The sequence below is a fragment of the Schistocerca piceifrons genome, chromosome 3, assembly GCF_021461385.2.
Source record: "Schistocerca piceifrons isolate TAMUIC-IGC-003096 chromosome 3, iqSchPice1.1, whole genome shotgun sequence".
In the NCBI taxonomy this organism is placed as follows: Eukaryota; Metazoa; Arthropoda; class Insecta; order Orthoptera; family Acrididae; genus Schistocerca; species Schistocerca piceifrons.
The window spans coordinates 191,812,511-191,827,332 of NC_060140.1; the positions used below are offsets into that span (position 1 = coordinate 191,812,511).

Here is a 14,822-nt window from a genome sequence, read left to right on the forward strand (position 1 = left end):
CTTAAGGGGCTCCGGAACGCCCTATACTTGCAATGTTAAAATAATGCTTATAAATTACATCTTTCCTCACAAACTATTTGAGGTAGAAAGTTGAACTTTTTACAGATTATTTATTGGAATATGGGCTACAACTTAACACAGGGATTTTACAAAATTTTAGTTCACTTATTAAAGATGATTTTTTTCAATTGTAATAAAAATTCACAACATTTTTTTTGCAATTTTTATTTATATATTCAAAAATATACAGTTTTTTGGAAAAAGGCTGTGTTAAATTATGCAGAAGGTACTGTGTAACATTTACTGAAAGTTTGAAACAAATATGTTTGGAAGTTCCTTAGAAAACATGTAATTAGTATGAGAAAATAAAAGTTTTGGGAATCGAGCGACAAAGATTGGATTAACTTTTTAGTGCATTCCAGGTCCATAGGATGGATTATCTTCATCCTCTGCAAACTCCTCCTCCAGCTTCCTCTTGTTCCTCCTCCTGTTTACTCTTGCTTGTATTTCTAGACTCTTTACAGCCCTGTCTGCAGCCCGAAGGCGTTCCTTGTCTAAAGCAAGCATCGCTCGTTGTTGTGTTCGTAGATTTTGCTACCATTTTCTTCAGTTGCAGTTACTGCAACACTGTTCCCAAAGGTGGTCATGTATGAACACTTATCACATTTCAGTTGTATTTCACTAGCAAGTCCTACGTGCTTTATTATGGAGAGTTCCAGACCAACTTCACTACAATGAATACATCTTACACAGTTTGAAAAAATTCCTTTGAGAACCGACATATCAAATATTTCATTCACATCCGATTCGCCCATAAAACATTCATAGTTTTCACTCATTGAACCAAGCTTCTTCTGTGAAGTATTTTCTTTCCCACTTTGACTGCTATGGGCAGGTGTACTTGAGAGGTTAGGTTCACTCACTTGGTTATCGTCTTTATTGTTTACAGTAATAACACATACCTTTGGCTTTCCAACATTTCTCCTTTTCTTAAAAGCCTTCAGAGGATTTCTAATTACTCATTATTATACTTCAACAAAACAGAGACTCAAGAAACAGAATTAATTACGAATATTTTCGAGATAACGACAGAGTAAATAAACATGAAACAATCGACAATCACACCAGCGATATATATTGAACCATCACAGGTTAGCCACAACACATACTTTATCTCACATCACTAAAATGTACCTGATGAACACGGACGTTAATAATAACACCATTTGACAGCAGTTTAACAGCGCCACAGTGGGTCACGCCCATGTAGAACACATTTAAAAAAAAAATTAAAAATAGTTGTAGTCTTCGGAATTGAATAAATTATATATCTATTAAAAGGTAATATTCTGCAGATTCAGAAAACGCAAAAAAGTAAAAATTGAACTTTTCATGATTTTGAGCCTTTTCGGAGCCCCTTAATAAACGTAAACGTAGTCTAGTAGGCTGTAATGCGATGTTTATTTAATCGTGCGACTAGCTAAAATTTCGACTAAGCGACATTGTCAAGCACATTTATAATATCTCTATCTCATGTCATTTTCAAATCACTTTTAATTACAAGTAAAAAGTGACCACATTCCGCTATTTTACGAAAGGATCCATACTACAGTGACACCTTTTAAGAGCGTATTCTGAACTTTGCTCCATGTACAATGACATGGTAACTGACCTATCCTAGTAGTGCTCCGCAATGACACTCGAATCAATGTTCCTAGTTAAAATCGTATTCACGCAACATCAATTTATAACTTTACACGTAACTAATTCGTACAGTGAACGCGCAAGCACCCGTGCTGGTACGTCACACAACAAAGTTCGAGCGACGAGATAACTACTGAAGAATCTATTTTGAACAAATTACTATGCCACTAATCAGAAATATATATTGAGTAAAAACGAAACGCCACGACGCGGCTTCAAAATGCATCGTCACATACCGAAACGAACCATGGAAGAGCGAGGCATATGGAAACGGCCAAACTCAGTACATAATCATATATTTGTCATTCCATATGTTGAGTTGGTTTGATGTAGCTTTCCAGCTACTTTATCCTGTATAAGCTTCTTCATGCCGAATAACTACCACACTTACATGCATTTGAAACTGCTTACTGAGTTCGTATCTTTGTCTTCCTCTACAATTTTCACCCACCATACTTCCCCCAATTCCTTCTTTTAATCAAGTGATGCCAAAAAATTCTTATCTCCTCAGTTCTATTCAGTACATCATTAGTTACGCGATCTACCTATCTAACCTTCAGCATTCTTCTGTAGCATCAAATTTCAAAAGCTTCTGTTCTCTTTTTGTCTGAAATGTCTATCATCTTCGCTTATATTACGTATTACGATAGTGGGAACGAAAACGTATGATCTAATAATTACATAATGAACAGGGTACAAAAATCTTTCTTGGGCACACAGTGCGCCTGGCGCTTTAGCCTTAGTTAACGGAGAGATTTCAGTTATTACCGCTTTCACAGATTAATACAACGTTTGAAATTATCAGATTTTTAACTTGACGCTGCCCCCTGAAGGTGCAAAATGTTTCCATGTAATGCGCTTGGGGCATCACGGTATGGGAAATGCTGCTGCTGCTGCTGCTGCTGCTGCTGCTGCTGCATGGTCTCATAAAGTGATGCTTTCTATTTATGTTTTTGTATGGGCCATTTGCCGAAACCGAATAGTACGGCAGTATAAAATTTTAGCGAGCAAGACAAAAAGCTTTTACCAAAAGAAGTATATCAAGACAAAAAGAGGTTACCGAAAGAACTAGGTATTTTCCAAGGTTTAAAGCGTTTTATACACATCTCGCTGGTATTATAGATGAACACAGTGACAGTAGCTGAGTTGGAAGTCCGAAGTATACGGTTGAGCGTCATCGGGAGCGCCTACTAAGCGGACAACCCGCAGTTCTCAGATGTATTGCATTGTCACGTACCTTGCTAGGCGCAACCCGTTGAGTACATAGCCGCTTTTTCAACGCATGCAACAGACGGGACGCATTCTCTCGAAAGACTTCATGTTAACATGGCTTCTCCGAAAGGTTATCAGCGCCGCAAATTGTTAAATAGCAATTAAGTCACACCTGTCTGGAAGTGCAAAACTATATCACAAAAACTGAGAAATTATCACACTGGCAGCAGCACACATGGTTTGTTGCTTAACTAACAAACCTTGCAGTTTAAGGTCGGAATACTGAGCGTGTGGTAACTGGTCACGGCAAAACTAATCCTCATCATAAAATAAAGCGTTGAGAATTCTGCGTCGCTCTTCTGGTCAAGATTCCTTTAAGTGCAACCGTTTGATTCAGTAAGGCAACCTATATTTGACAGCGAATCAGTTGATTCCGAGAATGTATCACTGAATCGACTGTTTATATTTTCTTACGCAATGCCTGATTAGTGTTCAGTAATATCCGAATACGCGGTATGAATAACGCCACTGCTGCTGGAAAATAATAGAAGACTTATTTCTTAATAATTCCTCTAAAGCGATCACGAGCAATGCCCTCGACTATTTTTGTACAACTGCCATCAATAGAATCTTCATCTTTAACCTGCCTGAAGTGTTAAAAAAAAGCGCAAGACACTAAACTATTTAGGACACGTTTCAGAGGCTTTACTCAATTCTCAAGTGCACAGCTCCCAGGAAAGCAACAATACTGAAACATCTGCAAATCCTTTACTGCTTCCTTGTGTAACTTTCCGGGAGCGCATTCCATTCAAGCTTAGCACATTCACTATTTTCTACAAGTCTGTAAACAATGAATCGTACCTTTGCTGTGGTTTTCTTTCTTATTATTCTGCTTCTATTACTTATTTAATTGGTGAGTTATTCAAAATTGCAGATTAAATTTTTCATGAGTTGTTTGCTCCTCGACACTGTTTGGCTTACGATGTGGCCGTAGATTTTGCTGACTGAGTTACAATGAAACAACGTGGCCCCACAGTCCCAGCGCGACATGGCGGGAGAGGCGCTACTGGAACATAACGCACAGTGTAACGTTCGTGTCGGCTCGGAAACAATATCCGTCTCAGTACACAGTTCACGGTTCACTGTAGGATGAAGTATCTAGCCGCAACAGCACATTTTTTTATTTGTCCGTATAGCAATTTCACACACAACCAATGTAATTATATCGACAATACCGACATTTCATCTTTTTCTGTGAATTTATGTGAAAACAACATAACGCTACTGACAGTACTTTTGGAATTATTCATTTGTCGGTTTTCTGTTACATTCACTTTTCGTCAAGTCTGTCGCGCTCCGTGCACATCCGTGAGAAAACGCCGCCAGCAAAACGGCGTTAACTAATCAGTCTTTGTCCTGTATTTAGCACGCTGTATCGGACTTTTTCTGTCTTTTACGTTTCCCTTTACTATCCGCATAGGCCAGTGGACCGGCTCCCAGTCATTTGAGCCCCACCAGCGCAATTAAGTGGAATAAATAAATATGAATCACTGGGAAGAATCTATATTTTAGCAGTACCATGCGTTAAAAGTTCCAAACAGTTCGGCATTAAGTGACTGCCTAGGCCGTAGATCATTTGAATACAGTCTTGGGAAGTGGATGTAGCCGTAAAATTGGTTGTAAAATACGTCACCTCCCGAAGTCAGTGGCTAATACCTGTATGGTGCTTCATCCAGGCACATCACTCTGTAGAGCCAAGCTTAGCTTTCAAGATATCGAAATAGCTGCCGGGACTAATGGAACTGCGTTCAAATTACCATTACTAAATCGAAAAGAAATATGCGACAGCAGTGATGGCGATCAGGCGAAGAAATATGCCCTCTGTCTTTCTGTGATGGAATAGGAACGAGACGCACGACGGCACGCGCATGTATTGGAAATCGCGGCCCTTGGAATAACAAAAAGATCCGGACTGAGGCTGTTTTCAACTGCACGTGGCGCCTTCGCGTGACAGACATTTGAATTTCATGTTCGTCACTGCCGAAGGCTATGTCGTATATGATTTGCCCGCTGCGCGTTTGTACCATTGAGAAGGAATAACAGCGCAGACCATGACGTACAGTGCACTTGTACAAAGAAAAGAGAAAGTTGTCTTGCTTATGAGTCTGGGAAGGGGTGATGGGGAGTGGGGGTGGCAATTTACATTTATCAAATAGCATAGAGGTGTCACGACAAAGGTTTCTGGGTACACTTGCTACAATGGTCGGATCAAAGTAACAAAATGATTGACAGCTAGATGTTTACAGAAGAGCTTCCACAGCAACAACTAACCACAGAAAGAACTTGGTCGCGCCTTCTGTTTGCCGTTGTCATATCTCTCTGTGGGTTATAGTTACACCCACTAACGTAACTGTTGTGCTTTGTTTTCGTTACGTGCTTTACTTTTTTGTACTGATTTTTTAATACGCAAAAAAGTCTGCAGCTAACAGTGAACTAAGCAGAAAATTGAGAACGCTACTACATCCCTTAAGGGTAAAAATGAGCACTGAATTACTCATGTTTTGCTGCCGCTACCATACTGGGCATGCGGTTAACTCCGAACCGACAAAATCGCCCCTTTCCGTACATGTCAATCGTTTCCTTATTCTGGTCCAGGTATAGTCACTATACTTAAATTTTCCACTATTTTTATCTCACTAACTGGAGTAGAACTGTCTTCAGTGATAAGTCCCGCTTCGAACTGAGCCCCGGTGAGCAGCGAAGGCGTGCCTGTGGGACGCCCCAGACAGCGGTGGGATAGCAGATTGGTAGTCTAGGATGCCATTTTTTTTTCATAGCATAGATGTAAATGTCGTGTGATTAGGGCCTCCCGTCGGGTAGACCGTTCGCTGGGTGCAAGTCTTTCGATTTGACGCCACTTCGGCGACTTACGCGTCGATGGGGATGAAATGATTAGGACAACACAACACCCAGTCCCTGAGCGGAGAAATTCTCCGACCCAGCCGGGAATCGAACCCGGGCCCTTAGGATTGACATTTTGTCTCGTGATCGATGGCTTGCAAAATACGTGCGAGAAAAGGGGAAGCTGAATTTTGCCCTGCTGATTTCTGGACATAAGCTTTTCTGTCTCAAGGAAATTTATTATTTTCGGTTATAGAATATGTTCAAGAATTACAGGGGCGAGGGAGCATCCGACTACCCTAGGGCCGGAGTACTGTTTCGGTGCAGCTCTCCGTGTTAGTCAACCCCGTGCTTGTCTCTTCATCTCTGAATACCCACAGCAACCCACATCCATTGAAACCTGCTTACTGTAGTCAAGCCTGGCTCTCCCTCTGCCGGTTTTTTTGACACCAGACTGCCATTTCCTCAATGGTTCAGGATATGCCCTATCAACTAATTCCTTCTTTTAGCCCTGTTGTGTTGTACATTTCTTTCTTCCTCAATGTGACTCAGTGTCACTTCTTCAGTTATTCAGCTGACGTCAAATATACATCCTGAAATAAAAATTAACGAAATCAGTCGTTGCTATGAAGACTGTCAGTGAGGTCCCATATACATACAGTATTTTTTTATTTTAAGGTATGTTGTTCGCAGTCGCAGTTTTACTTGTAAAACTTTGGTACACCTGCCTGATGTGTACGGCCACCGCGAGCACGCAGAAGTGCCGCAAAACGACGTGGCATGGAAACTGGTTCCAATGGCTCTGAGCACTATGGGACTTAACTTCTGAGGTCATCGGTCCCCTAGAACTCAGAACTACTTAAACCTAACTGACCTAAGGACATCACACACATCCATGCCCAAAGCAGACTGAAGGGCCTAGAACCGCTCGGCCACTCCGGCCGGCGACGTGGCATGGACTCTACCAATGTCTGAAATACTGCTGGAGGGAACGGACACCATGAATCACGCTTGCAGTCCATAAATCATTACGAGTACGACGGGGTAGAGATGTCTTCTGAACAGCACGCACAGCAGTCATCCCAGATATGCTCAATAATGTTCATGTCTGGGGAATCTGGGGGGCCAGCGGAAGTTTTTAAATTCAGGAGGGTGTTCCTGGAACCACTCTCTAGAAATTTTGGGCGTGTGGGGTGTCGCACTGTCCTGCTGGAATTGCCCAAATCCGTCGGAATGCACAATGGACATGAATGGACGCAGTTGAACAGACAGGATGCTTAAGTGCGTGTCACCTCTCAGAGTCGTGTCTAGACGTATCAGGAGTCCCACATCCCTGCAATGCAGTTTAGATGCATCATCTCCAGAATAAGGTGTGACAGGTTTTTTTCCGCTTGATCTTAATATGAATGTATATTGATTATGACTTCAACACCGAGAGAGAAAGGGGGACAAGGAGTTACAGGCAAAGCAGCAAAAGTTAATTTAGAGGAACGTGGCAAGATGACGAACAGTGTAACAGATCCAAAGGAGTGAGAGTGCTGGGAAAGGATGGCATACATGTTTCCACGATCCTTGATCACAGTGTCTGGATCCTGAAGACTATGGCATGTGACGGGAAGAGCATATTTTCCTTACTCTTTATTTGGCTGGCTGGCTCTGAGCACTATGGGACTTAACTTCTAAGGTCATCAGTACCCTAGAACTTAGAACTACTTAAACCTAACTAACTTAAGGAGATCACACACATCCATGCCCGAGGCAGGATTCGAACCTGCGACCGTAGCGGTCACGCGGTTCCAGACTGACGCGCCTAGAACCGCACGGCCACACTGGCCGGCACTCTTTATTTGCTTATTACAAAGCTTTTTTCTCAGCGATACTGCTGTATCTATTTATAAAGGATCAAATCAGATGTAAGGAACTGAAGAGCCAAAGAAACTATTACACCTGCCAAATATCGTGTAGTCCCCCGCGAGCACGCAGAAGTGCCGCAACACGATGTGGCACGGACTCGACTAAAGTCTGAAGTATTGCTGGAGAGAACTGACACCATGAATCCCGCAAGGCTGCCCATAAATCCATCTCAATAATGTTCAGGTCTGGGGAACTTGGTGGCCAGCGGAAGTGTTTAAACTAAGAAGAGTGTTTCTGGAGCCACTCTATAGCAATTATGGACGTGTGGGGTGTCGCGTCATTATCTGTCAGAGTCGAATCTAGACGTATCAGCGATCCCATATCACTCCAACTGCACACGCCCCATACCATTACGAGCCTCCCCAGTTTGAACAGTCCCCTGCTGACATGCAGGGTCCATGGATTCATGAGGTTGTCTCCATATCCGTACACGTCCACCCGCTCGATACAATTTGAAACGAGATTGGGCCGACCAGGCAACATGTTTCCAGCCATCAACAGTCCCGTAGTGGAGCTGACGGGCCGAGGCGAGGCGTAAACCTTTGTGTCGTGCCGTCATCAAGGGCACACGAGTGCCTTCGGCTCCGAAAGCCCATACTGATGTTTCGTTGAATAGTTCGCGCGCTGACACCTGTTGATGGCCCAGCATAGAAATCTGCAGCAATTTGCGGAAGGGTTGCACTTCTGTCACGTCGAACGATCTTTTTCCGGCCGGCCGCAGCGATGTCTGTTGTAGAATTTTGGAACACGTATTATGTTCGAGTATAATGACTTTTCTGGAGACTAGAAATCTACTCTGTAGGCATCAGCATGGATTTCGAAAAAGACGATCGTGTGGAACCCACCTCGCGCTATTCGTCCACGAGACTCAGAGGGCCATAGACACGGGTTCCCAGGTAGATGCCGTGTTTCTTGACTTCCGCAAGGCGTTCCATACAGTTCCCCACAGTCGTTTAATGAACAAAGTAAGAGCATATGGACTATCAGACCAATTGTGTGATTGGATTGAAGAGTTCCTAGATAACAGAACGCAGCATGTCATTCTCAGTGGAGAGAAGTCTTCCGAAGTAAGAGTGATTTCAGGTGTGCCGCAGGGGAGTGTCGTAGGACCGTTGCTATTCACAATATACATAAATGACCTTATGGATGACATCGGAAGTTCACTGAGGCTTTTTGCGGATGATGCTGTGGTATATCGAGAGGTTGTAACAATGCAAAATTGTACTGAAATGCCGGAGGATCTGCAGCGAGTTGACGCGTGGTGCAGGGAATGGCAATTGAATCTCAGTGTAGACAAGTGTAATGTGCTGCGAATACATAGAAAGAAAGATCCCTTATCATTTAGCTACAACATAGCAGGTCAGCAACTGGAAGCAGTTAATTCCATAAATTATCTGGGAGTACGCATTAGGAGTGATTTAAAATGGAATGATCATATAAAGTTCATCGTCGGTAAAGCAGATAACAGACTGAGATTCATTGGAAGACTCCTAAGGAAATGCAATCCGAAAACAAAGGAAGTAGGATACAGTACGCTTGTTCGCCCACTGCTTGAATACTGCTCAGCAGTGTGGGATCCGTACCAGATAGGGTTGACAGAAGAGATAGAGAAGATCCAACGGAGAGCAGCGCGCTTCGTTACAGGATCATATAGTAATCGCGAAAGCGTTACGGAGATGATTAACTCCAGTGGAAGACTCTGCAGGAGAGACGCTCAGTAGTTCGGTACGGGCTTATGTTGAAGTTTCGATAACAGTGTATTGCTCCCTCCTTCGTATATCTCGCGAGGAGACCACGAGGATAAAATCAGAGAGATTAGAGCCCACACAGACGCATACTGACAATCTTCCTTTCCACGATCAATACGAGACAGGAATAGAAGGGAGAACCGATAGATGTACTCAAAGTACGCTCCGCCACACACAGTCAGGTGGTACGGATGTAGATCTAGATGAGATTTGATGTTTTACCGAATTCCTGATATTCATAGTATACTTGTGAAATGGTTGTACGGAAAAATCCCCACTTCATCGCAGCCTCGGAGATGCTGTGTCCTGTCACTCGTGCGCCGACTGTAAAACCACGTTCGAACTCTTGATGAGCTGCCATTGTAGCAGCAGTAAACGATCCAACCAATGCGCCAGACACTTGCTGTCATATACAGGGTGTTACAAAAAGGTACGGCCAAACTTTCAGGAAACATCCTCACACACAAAGAAAGAAAATGTGTGTCCGGAAACGCTTACTTTCCATGTTAGAGCTCATTTTATTACTTCTCTGCAAATCACATTAGTCATGGAATGGAAACACACAGCAACAGAACGTACCAGCGTGACTTCAAACACTTTGTTACAGGAAATGTTCAAAATGTCCTCCGTTAGCGAGGATACATGAGTCCACCCTCCGTCGCATGGAATCCCTGATGCGCTGATGCAGCCCTGGAGAATGGCGTATTGTATCACAGCCGTCCACAATACGAGCATTGAAAGTCTCTACATTTGGTCCCGGGGTTGCGTAGACAAGAGCTTTCAAATGCCCTCATAAATGAAAGTCAAGAGGATTGAGGTCAGGAGAGCGTGGAGGCCACGGAATTGGTCCGCCTCTACCAATCCATCGGTCACTGAATCTGTTGTTGAGAAGCGTACGAACACTTCGACTGAAATGTGTGCAGGAGCTCCATCGTGCATGAACCACATGTTTTGTCGTACTTGTAAAGGCACATGTTCTAGCAGCACAGGTAGAGTATCCCGTATGAAATCATGATAACGTGACCCATTGAGCGTAGGTGGAAGAACACGGGGCACAATCAAGACATCACCAACAATGCCTACCCAAACGTTCACAGAAAATCTGTGTGATGACGCGATTGCACAATTGTGTGCGGATTCTCGTCAGCTCACACATGTTGATTGTGAAAATTTACAATTTGATCACATTGGAATGAAGCCTCATCCGTAAAGAGAACATTTGCACTGAAATAAGGATTGACACATTGTTGGATGAACCATTCGCAGAAGTGTACCCGTGGAGGCCAATCAGCTGCTGATAGTGCCTGCACACGCTGTACATGGTACGGAAACAACTGATTCTCCCGTAGCACTCTCCATACAGTGACGTGGTCAACGTTACCTTGTACAGCAGCAACTTCTGTGACGCTGACATTAGGGTTATCGTCAACTGCACGAAGAATTGCCTCGTCCATTGCAGGTGTCCTCGTCGTTCTAGGTCTTCCCCAGTCGCGAGTCATAGGCTGGAATGTTCTGTGCTCCCTAAGACGCCGATCAATTGCTTCGTTCTGGAAATCTGTCTCGATACAAACGTACCGCGCCACGGCTATTGCCCCGTGCTAATCCCTACATCAAATGGGCATCTGCCAACTCCGCATTTGTAAACATTGCACTGACTGCAAAACCACGTTCGTGATGAACACTAAACTGTTGATGCTACGTACTGATGAGTCGCATGTCAACACAAGCACCGAAGTCAACATTACCTTCCTTCAATTGGGCCAACTGGTGGTAATCGAGGAAGTACAGTGCATACTGACGAAACCAAAATGAGCTCCAATATGGAAATTAAGCGTTTCCGGACATATGTCCACATAACATCTTTTCTTTATTTGTGTGTGAGGAATGTTTCCTGAAAGTTTTGCCGTACCTTTTTGTAACACCCTGTATAGGCGTTGCCGACCACAGCGCCGTATTCTGCTTGTTTACATATCTTTGTATTTGAATACGCATGTCTATACCAGTTTCTTTGGCGCTTTAGTGTAGTGTACTGACGCACGCATGTTTTGTGCCGACCCAGGGCGATGTCTCACGAGCACAGCAACGAGGAAGAGGAGGAGGACAACGAGGACGGCGACCCGGGCGGCGAGCTGGTGGAGGCGGAGACGGCGCCGACGCTCAAGGCGGAGGAGCCGGCCCCGTCACCCGGCCAGCTGCACGCCCCCGCTTACGGCGCGGGCCGGCGCGCAGAGTTCACCGGCGCCCAGGAGTTCGTCAGCGTCGTCATGGCCAACGGGCGCGCCGGCAGCCATTCCTACGACGACGACGACGAGCCGGACCGCGACGAAGACGACGACGAGAGCCCGCGGGCGCGCAGACGCCCCCGCAAGCGGCCCAGGGCGCGCAGCCCCTGCCCCGCGCCCTCTGCCGCCTCTGGCCCGGAGGCCATGGACGACACCGAGATGTTCTTCCTGAGCATGGCCAAGACCGTCAAGAAGCTGCCGCGCGTCGAGCGCGTGCGCATCCGCATGGACCTTTGCCGCATGGTCTCCGAGGCCGAGCTGCGCAACCTCACCAACGGCTACCGCCGCAAGTGACCGTGTACTTCAGTGATATAAACTTGTGCTTTCCTCGTTTTAATCATTCCTTCCATCAGCTGTTAGTGTGAAGCCCGAGTATTTATGAGGTATTCACACTGTGATCTTCCTACAAACGCATATTGCATTTTTTGTATAATCCACTCCTTGTAATTCTCAACAATTCTGTAAATTTAACTTGTGTTTTCTTCATTCTAGACAACAATAACTTTTTCTTCGGCGAACAGTCCTCTCTCTCTCTCTCTCTCTCTCTCTCACGTGTGTGTGTGTGTGTGTCGTGTTTTTTTTAACATCACTTGTTTTGTCCAATTCTATCTTGGTCCTCTCCTCCTCCAACCTATAATGTGGTGCTCACTTCCAAACCCCCCCTAAGCCAACAAGCTTCTCACAGTTATCTTTCAAATAAGCGAGTGCATCATCTGTGGGTTCATACACAGCTATCACTGCTGATTGACAGCTCCTAATTTCCAGCTACACTTAAAAAAAAAAAAAATCCTAACTGCAGTCCGTTGGCAGTTGTGTGTTCACATTTGACTAGCTCGAACTGGTTCCACAGCATGCTGTTTCATCTGTTGAATTATAGCGATGATGACTAATGGCAGCCCATCATCCAGTCAATTTCTTTTCACTATCATCATCATCACAGTTTTACGATCATCTATGGCAGGACCTAAGGAATTTGAACAAACAGCTATCATTTCATTGATTTTTTTTTTTAAATTGCAATGCTGTTAACCAGAAAATATTAATACAAAAGTAGCAAATCATGAAAAAGTAACTAGTTTCAACAGAGCTACTTACAAATTTCTAGTACTATTTTTATTTATTCTCGTCCTTGTATATTAAATACTCATTCTCCTCTTCACCCCCTTTCCTGGTTAAAATACAAGTACTGACATGCCTGATTTCCGTCCATTCCATCAAGTGTTCATTATCATCGTTTGTATCATCTACAGTTTTAACGCTTCCTCGTATTGTTTCCATGACTTCCCGTAATATCTCATCGACGGGCTCCACACCTCGTTGCATTGCTACAGTAGCTGAGGTAAAAAAGAAGGCGATTAACTGTCTGAGAAATATATAGTGTTGCTATACTTTTCAGGAGCAGTATTAGCGATTTAACTACATTCCTATGACGAAAGTTCTATGGTAATATTTTTGTATGAGGGAAGAGCCTCGCACGCGGCAGAACACTAAACAAACACGAATTAAAAGATTTGCCTATACTTTTTTTTACATATCTTGTGAAAAAACTCATAGTGTAGCCCTTCCCACTGGCCCTTCTGCTAGTCGTGGCTCAAGTGGGAACAGGACTGATTAAATGTTACAGGAGGAGAGACGTGTGATCTGGAAGTCGGACTTGGCGATTACTGGTCAGCTACTCATGCTAACCGTTCCACAAACATTTGCAAAGCCCGCAAGATAAAGCCGACAAGACATATTGAAGTGCCTCACTGATCATACAGTGGTATTTGCACCTGACCACGATGTCAGATGTGTGATGCAAAAAGGACTAAAGGACGATCTCACAAGGCCCTGAGCCTGATACTTATTACACTATAGCAATATATTTTTCTTTCTAAGATTGTATGTATTAGCTTTTACTGTGGTACAAGGAATGTGAAATTTAAATGTTAAAAAGCTTTTTTAAGAAATAAAAGAAATTTTGTGCTTTTTGTTAAATGCTGTTTCGCAACTACACTTGTTCTTTGCACCAAGCCATTCTTTATATTTACTTCTTGAAATGTGCCGCAATAGAACATGCTGACCATCACGATGTTCCTATTGCCCTTCCATTTCATCAATATATTATTTCTGTACGCCATTACGTTTTCACCCTTCTTCGGCGTTACGTGTTTGGTGAAAACTGGGGACTCCTTTCTGTTTTGCCGCATTGTGCAGACAACGTCGCTGTTCTTACTCATTATTTGTCAACCAAATCTGGAGTAGTGAACCAGCTTTCCGAGCAAATCAATGAGTAAGCTGCAAAACATTTCGAGAATATTTCCTCTTCAGACGTGACAGCCATAATTTGTATCCTTACCACTACAAACAATGGAACACGTTATAACTGGCCGAGACCACTTTACCTTGAGAGATGAGAGTTACCAACTAGTGGAGGAAGCATTAACTAATAGCATAACTCCCTCCGGCGTGAAATACGTCGTTCCCATCAGCTATAAATCAGAGCTTCTGACGGATAGACGTAACTCACCGAGAGCAGGGGGGCGGACGAGTATGTCACGATACGATACTGCAGCGTCTGTATTATTCGGAATTACGATGCAATGTTCCTGCATGCATGAAATTTGGTGTTCACGACACACTCTTGACACTGTGGATTCCGGAATACTTAATTCCCTAAAGATTTCCGCTCCAACTACCATTTCGCGTTCGAAGTCTGTTAACTCCTGCAGTGCGGCCATGATCACGTCGCACATTGTCACACGAACCACCTGAGTACAAATGACATCTCCACTAATGCACTGCCCTTTTATCCCTTGTGTACTCGACATTATTGCAGTCTGTATATGAGCATATTGCAGTCCCAAGACTTATCACCTTAGTGTGTTACAGTAGTGTAAAATATATATAATTATTTGTGGTGGAAAAGTGGCAAACAAGAAAAGTGATAACTCAAAGAATTAGTAAATAATTACCTGATAACTCCTCGCATTTGACGAGAACGCAACTAAATGGACATACTACTGTTGTATAGACCGTAGTTGAATTTACTGGCAAATTTACTTATATTGAAATAGTATAA

At 43.6% G+C, this 14,822-nt stretch overlaps 2 protein-coding genes across 2 annotated transcripts in view; one reads left to right on the top strand and one right to left on the bottom strand.

The window, feature by feature from the left end:
• LOC124787688 overlaps window positions 1–13,738 on the top strand; it is a 47,528-nt gene extending 33,790 nt beyond the window's left edge. Inside the window, exon 3 of the mRNA XM_047254515.1 lies at window positions 11,539–13,738. Within this exon, the coding sequence (XP_047110471.1) occupies window positions 11,539–12,055 (517 nt within the window). The 3' untranslated portion in view covers window positions 12,056–13,738. The remainder of the gene's footprint in view (window positions 1–11,538) is intronic.
• LOC124787687 (DENN domain-containing protein 5B) overlaps window positions 1–14,822 on the bottom strand; it is a 475,881-nt gene that overhangs the window by 214,366 nt on the left and 246,693 nt on the right. The window lies entirely within an intron of this gene.